This window comes from Saccostrea cucullata, unplaced genomic scaffold, assembly GCF_032062105.1.
Source record: "Saccostrea cucullata isolate Sc308-1 unplaced genomic scaffold, CSIRO_AGI_Scuc_v1 ctg11587, whole genome shotgun sequence".
Classification (NCBI taxonomy): Eukaryota; Metazoa; Mollusca; class Bivalvia; order Ostreida; family Ostreidae; genus Saccostrea; species Saccostrea cuccullata.
This window is the reverse complement of record NW_026932917.1, coordinates 1-7707: the sequence shown is the minus strand read 5'-3', so window position 1 is coordinate 7707 and position 7707 is coordinate 1. Positions and strand designations below refer to the sequence as shown.

Below are 7707 nucleotides of genomic sequence, written 5' to 3'. Positions count from 1 at the left end.
ATTTATGGTATATCTTAAAAATGCCTTTGAAGTAGCATATAAGAATTTGTTCATAGTTTATTAAGACAAATAACTTCCTACAAATTCAATCTATTATTGGATAGATCGTTTTAGTGAAGGAAAGCAGATGGTTAAATATGATACTTGTTATATTGCCCAGTGATATATTAGCAAGTTTGAAAAGGGATGTGTTTTTAATTAAGCAATATGCTATCAAAGACCTCCAATTTACACTTTGAAAAATACTTGAATATTTCAACAATAATATAACTATCAAATACCTAAGATGTATCGTTTACTTTTTGATTTACCCTCGTATACTCTGTCAAATAAACATTTACAATTTTGATTTTAGCGGAGCAACATTTGAAAAGGAATTAAATCATTCAGAGTGGGTTAGGAGATTTAATGAATAAAAAAACTTTTTCTATTTGCCCTTTTTGTCAAAATTACAATTTTACAGAGTAAAGAAAAAAAATCAACATTAATAAATATTTTATACCATCTTTAAAATGACGTTTGGTGGTCCTTCCAACTCAGGGAAAAATTATTGGGTCCGTATTTATAGGTGAGAAAAAAATTCCTAAAATTTTAAACATATTCGTTGACGGAAGAAAAAAAAACATGTAATGGGATGTAAAAAAAAATGAGTCGGGCCATTTCTAGGACTTGAATAGATCGGGAGAGAGGGCAACCAAATATTTTATAACAAATTGTCTTATAAGGCTAGTACATGTTCCATCACATACTTAGTAATGCAAAATTTTTGAATCTTTGGCACTATTTTGAAAAACAAACAAAGGATTTTTTTTTGGGGGGGGGGGGGTTAGCCTCTCATTTTTTTGCCTGATAGACATAGCTTATGCAATGGACTTTTCTTTGCAAACATTGTGCTTGCTTCTAAATTTCAAACAAACAACTCAATATATTTTATCAAGCTTCGTATGTTCTATGAGCGAGAGCTAACAATGTTGTCAACATAATGAGACATGATGCGTTTTTATGTCCAAACGTTACTCCATACAATGTGTGGTTCGTTGCAAACAATCTAGCTATTTATGTGAGGTGCCTGAAGGAAATCCTATAACTGCCTAATTTTTCTTTCTAACTGCTAAACAAAATAGACACATGTACCAACTTTTCGAATGTAAGACGTGTAATTACAATTTGTTTTTCATGCACCGCATATTGTTTAACATTTTCAAATTAAATGCTAAGCATCCTCCTTGCAGTGCCCCATTTGAAAATAACTTCTATCGCCACAGGAAAAAGACCCACCGTAATCACATATGTTTAGGACATGTTTTATCTTTTTTCTTGAGTTTTAAAGAAACCAACAAATCATCAAGACTTGTTCCATGAAAAATTAAATACAATCATGGTAATAAACGCATCTATCCACAGCAGATATATGCACATGCCAACCACGTGCTCAGTGGAATGATATTATCGAGGAAACTCGAGCTGTAAACAGAACAGTTTTTCCCGATTTGCTGGAGTGGGGTTAAAATCGCTTTTTTTTCATTAATCAGACGATGCAATGCAACAAATAAAAGTAGTAAGTAATATAACCTAATGATTATTACTTAGTTATTTCTTGTCTTGATGTTATTATGATCGCATTTATTTTAAAATCAATGCTATTCGAACTCTGTGTGACAGAGGAATGGCGGACGAAATAAACACATGGCCTCAGGAAGACACCCATATGAAAAATCAAATTTTCAAGAATTATGGATAATGACAAGAAAAAAGCGAAACAAATGGTTGTAGCCATATTATCAATGAAACAAACTAACACTATATTCAATGCATTTTTCATCTCGTGAATGCTGTAGCTGCGCAGTTCTAACATGATTAATTTCCTCCTAATTAAAACAAAATAAACTTAATTATTAACTGATTTTGGTCTCTAACAGTAGGTAATTAGTGCATTAGCACTTTGAGTAACTTTGGGCTAGTTTAGTAGAGTATTAAGCGCATTCTTGGTATTTCTTATTTTACACCAGACTAGATCCAATATGGCTTGTACATCCCCCTTAATCTGACAAAGTTCACAATGACTATGTAATGCAGCTCTTTGACACACGTCACAGAGGAGGAGTACTTGAGCTCTGTCCAGGGGGTCCATCACTGGTGGTTTGTCAAATGGTTAGATGACCCTGTATAAAGTAAATGGAGGCATCGGTCACTGACTACAGAAATGTTAGCAATTTTAAATAAATAAAATATGAGTTATGTTCTGTTAGAGAAATTGTAGGACAGTGTCGGTTTAGAAATAACAGGAAGGATCTATTTGTAGTTTTAAAATGGCATGTAAACTTTTCTTATGTTTGAAAAAAAAATCAGGAAAAAATGTTAGATAACAGTCAAAGCAGTTCATGTAGTTAATATGATCTAAAGTGGCCCTCTCATGCAATTTATCTAATGTATTATACGTGTACTAGACTTGAGATCAATGATGATATCTGGAAATGTTTTGCAGCATACTAAATTTACAAAATATAATCTTGTCTCACCTCTAAATCCAACATGGCTTCCCTTTTAATCCCGTACATCACAATTTACTTCCTTGTCTTCATTCTAAATATTTACCTGGATACCAGGTCACCAGATTTAAATACCTGACATATCTATCTCTATCTGTGTGGGGCTAGAGTACGTTTAAATTAAAATAGATAAAAATTAGGGGGTGTTATTAACAATAGTTATACATGTTGTATGGCCATTAAACCCATGCAAATAAACTTTATAGTTACCCTGTCTATATCTTTTATCTCCAGCTTTGTAACCATAATATTTTTGTCTATACGAAAAGTCTTTGAAATATTTTCTCTCTTAATTTTGTACAAGTAGACGTTTATTATAATACTAGTATACACTATATAAGTGTACCTGATATTTTCAGATCAGTTGTCTAATGTAGCGCAGGCCGAGCTGCAGGGAAGTCGGCTTATACTGCCGAGTGTCTATGTACATATTTATTGTCCGAGCGGTTTTTCTCTTTAAGTTCCAACTTTCCTCAGTTCTGTGCTGAATGATAAGTCCGTATTAAAGTTCACTAATTTATTTACATGTCTACACACAATATTTACACACACACATAGTCCACATTTCACAGTAGAAATAATAGTAAAATAATCCAAATGAAAATACAGTATATAAAATCCTAAAATCCCGTAATCCAGTTTAAATCCTTTCTGAATCAATTCTATCAAAATCCTATAGCATCACTAACTTCAACTATCCCTATAGAATAATTTTTCTTCAACTCTCTAAACACAAACTACAGCATCTAAACTTCATCTACTTCATCTACTGCATCTCCTCCTAAATTAAATGATCAAATGCGCTCATTAAGGTCTTCCGTCTTCACGGAAGACCTTATAGTGATTCTACTGTTTCTTATTATTCTTATTATTATTATTTTTTTTGACAAAATTTTGTGCAGGCGATTTCTCGAAAACTATTCAGTGGTTTTTCATGAAACTTTCACAAAATATGCGTCATTATATGAAGTTGTTACATCCGAAGAGTAATTTGGAAAATTCGCTTCTGGTGCCAAGTTATGGACAATTTCCTGATTTTAAAATGCGATTTTGTCGCGCACTTTTATCGAAAATGGCTAAGGATATGAACTGGAGACTTATTGGAGATGATAGATCATGACTTTGTGGGTTGCAGAATCGCCTTTTCGTGCGTCGTCAGTACTTCCGGTCGTTACGAATTGCAAACTGAAAAAAATCGTATTTTCTAACTTTTTTGTTTTTCAGTATTTTTCATTTTTATTTAGTATGGTAATAGAAGCCATCCTCATAATGCTTACTATTTAATTTGTTTGAATGTTGATAAATCTTAAGTCTAGATATTTGCATTCAAAAATCTGAAGCGGGTCCAAAATGGCGGCTGTCTCTGTCAAATCCGCCATTTTGCGAGTAGGGGTTTATGGAGGCAGCTGAGCGTTTGATTAAACCATTCTGACATAAGGATACATGAAATGTAAAAAACTACTTTGACTCTCACGTAGTAGTGAAATGGTTGGAGGAGTTACCTCCCGTTACTTGTTTATATTATAATAGATAATCAATGTAAATATTGTAATTAATTGGTCAATTGACTAAAGAATTATACAAGTATTATTGATAAATGATGTTCTGTTAGAAAATAATAATAGTGTTGCCAAAAGAAAGACAGTCTGTTTTATTTTATCAATATGATATCTGATAACTAATGATCATTGATTAAGTTGAAGTACAAGAGGGCAGTACAGCCAACTGGCTTGTGTCTTCACTTTGGCACAGAAACCAATTGGTTTATCGATCAAATAGGATTGTGCAAAGTTGCCGTAGTCAGTGACTAGTTAAAATGTAGCTGTGTGGCATTAGCTATAGGTCTGTCATTAGGACAGAGAAGCTCTTACAAAGTTAAATCATACTGTGTAAGTATATTGTAGCCACTTGGCTAAAGTTATATAGGCAACTTGGTAAGCAGTTATACACCAGGCAGATGTTAAAGGCTAAATCAAGGGGCACCAGGCAGATAGAATGATGTTGACTTATATAGTCAGTTGTACGAGTATAGTGAGGCAATTATCATATGGCACCAGGCAGGTGCCGGTATTAACTGAAGATATATAATTATACAAAGCACTTAGGTCATTTGATTTAAAGACACCAGGCAGGTGTCATATTATTATCTGTATATATTGCATTCAATCATATCCCCAGTAAAACTCGGTAATTCGAGCACGGACTTACTGACCGCTCAGATCCGACACGTTACAGTAGTACGTTGCAATTGAGTGTCAATCTTAAAACTTAATTTCCGTTTCACTGCTTTAGTGTAACTGGGCTAGATACGATATGTAATGTGTATAATGTGTTACATATACTTTCTTAACGTCAAAATAAAATAAAGGCGCTAAGAATGTTTTATTTTTAAAATTTAATTGATGCTATCATACCTATCTAATAGATCAGTCCAAAGAAAAGGCGCAAATATTTACTCCTGGCGTTTGGCGCGAAATTATGAATGCTTTTTATAATTCTTAGACAGGTGAACTGTTGCAAAAGTACCGTGGTATACACAAGTCTATTTAGAGCAGTATTCCCAATAGCTTAATGGTTAGCGCGTTGGGGATATAAAAGTAAAAAAAAATGCGCATTCGCGTTGGCGACATGGTTTCAATCCTCCTTGTGACCAAAATTTTGAATCTCTTTTCAGCTCGATTTTACGTGGGTTTCTTTTCCTAAAACGGACGGAAGACCACTCGTTGCTCGCAACGAGATCGTATCTAGTTTATATAGTAAACTGAGCCTCCACAATGTGGGGAGTGAAAATTCTGCCTCCTCTAAGTGGGGAGGCAATACATAAAATTATACAAGGACCACCCGTGATTAACTAATTATCACTGTAATTAAAGGGCAATAAACTGACTATGCCTACTAATAGATAAGGTGATACAGCTAAATGGGAGATTAATAATAAGTAGCTAACAATCCGAAATCTGACAATCAACTAATATAAATTCTCTACAACTCTCCCCCACTTAATATTTGACTCCGTTCAAATAAAAAAAAAAATAATAAAAAAAAACTAACTAAAAAAACAAAGCTAAGCGAAACACTGAAAAAATTGAAACTGAAAAACATACATGATAGATAACAATAAAATCAGCATTACATGTACTTCAACTTGACATAATAAATCAAATAAAAGTAATAAAAGATTTTCAAATACATGTACAATAATATCAATAAACAAAAAGCATTAATAAAAACAAATCCGATTGTACATCTGTGAATAATGTAAACCAACAATAGAGACATAATTGACAATAAAATTCATATTACACATTCACAGTAAGGCATAAGTTCACATTGAAGTCAGTAACAATAGATTTAATCCTTTAATTCGACAATTCTCACATTTTGATTACGAAAGTGTTCTGGCACTTCATTTAAAATGTCAGTCGCAAATCTCACAAGGTCCACTTCATCAGGATTCACAGTTTCTGAATGTGAGATTTCGGTATCACGAACAATTTCCGAGTTACCGTCACTATGATAGGTGGTTTTCTTGGTCATTTTTAGCTCTACTGGTCAGAGACCAGAAGAGCTTATGCGATAGTAATGCGTCCGTCGTCCGTCCGTCTGTCTGTCCGTCTGTCTGTCTGTCTGTCTGTAAACAATTTTTCAAAATGCTACTCCTCCTACAGTTTTGGTCTGATTTCAATATAACTTGGCACACAAGTAGACTACACTAAGATACATAATTCTGTGCATCAGTTTATGATTTCGATGAACGGTGTTGCCATGGTTACTAAAAATAGAAATTTTTGTGAAATTCTTTCAAAATGCTACTCCTCCTACAGTTTTGGTTCGATTTCAATATAACCTGGCACACAAGTAGACTACATTAGGATACATAATTCTGTGCATCGGTTTTTGATTTCGTTGAACGGTGTTGCCATGGTTACTAAAAATAGAATTTTCTTAGAAATTCTATCAAAATGCTACTCCTCCTACAGTTTTGGTCTGAATTCAATATTACTTGGCACACAAGTAGACTACATGAGGATACATAATTCTGTGCATCAGTTTTTGATTTCGATGAACGGTGTTGCCCTGGTTATTAAAAAATAGAAATTTCTCTGAAATGCTTTCAAAATGCTACTTCTCCTACAAATTTGGTCTGATTTCAATATAATAAACTTGGCACACAAGTAGACTATACTAAGATACATAATTCTGTGCATCGGTTTCTTATTTCGATGAACGGTGTTGCTATGGTTACTTAAAATATATATTTCTGTGAAATTCTTTCAAAATACTACTCCTCCTACAGTTTTAGTCCGATTTCCATATAACTTGGCACACAAGTAGACTATACTAAGATACATAATTCTGTGCATTGGTTTTTGATTTTGATGAACGGTGTTGCCATGGTTACTAAAAATATAAATTTTTGTGAAATTCTATCAAAATGCTACTCCTCCTACAATTTTAGTCTGATTTCAATATAACTTGGCACAAAAGTAGACTACACTAAGATACATAATTCTGTGCATCAGTTTTTGATTTCGATGAACGGTGTTGCCATGGTTACTTAAAATATATATTTCTGTGAAATTCTTTCAAAATACTACTCCTCCTACAGTTTTAGTCCGATTTCCATATAACTTGGCACACAAGTAGACTATACTAAGATACATAATTCTGTGCATTGGTTTTTGATTTTGATGAGTAGCAAGGATCATTTTTCTATTTATTGCTGTTTTAAAGTCTCAAGTCCCAAATGCTACTTTTCTCTTCCTTTGTTTCAAGTATAAACCAGTAGAGCTACAGTCTCGACAGAGACTTCTGGTTAGAATTATGGTTTCCGTCACTGTGGTTGAATTTGGCATCGATTCCGCAACGCTCTTTTCCGAGTCTCTAGATTCGTTGAGGTTTGAATGCACATCCTCACTGCCATTTAAAATGTCTTCTAAAAACGCATTTACTTCGGCGTTATTTGTTGAGTTCAAAAGCTCATTTTCTAACTCGGATCCAATGGACGGCCAATCTTCATCTTCACTGATTGGATCATACTCTGTTGACGGACGCGGTGGCGAGTTGACAGGAGTAATGTCCTCATACATGGCGCTAATGAAAACTGCCTTCTTAGCCTCGTTTAGTTCCTCCTGCGACATCTTCTTCTTCTTACTAA

The 7707-nt window shown here is 33.9% G+C and overlaps 1 protein-coding gene across 1 annotated transcript; it reads right to left on the bottom strand.

Moving 5' to 3' along the window:
* Positions 1–5900: 5900 nt before the first annotated feature.
* On the bottom strand, positions 5901–7690 carry LOC134236507 (uncharacterized). The gene is made up of 2 exons (XM_062718685.1): positions 7360–7690; positions 5901–6094 (listed from the first exon to the last, which is right to left on the bottom strand). Exons 1-2 carry the CDS (start codon positions 7688–7690, stop codon positions 5901–5903), a joined length of 525 nt encoding a protein of 174 aa, XP_062574669.1.
* Between the last annotated feature and the right edge of the window lie 17 nt (positions 7691–7707).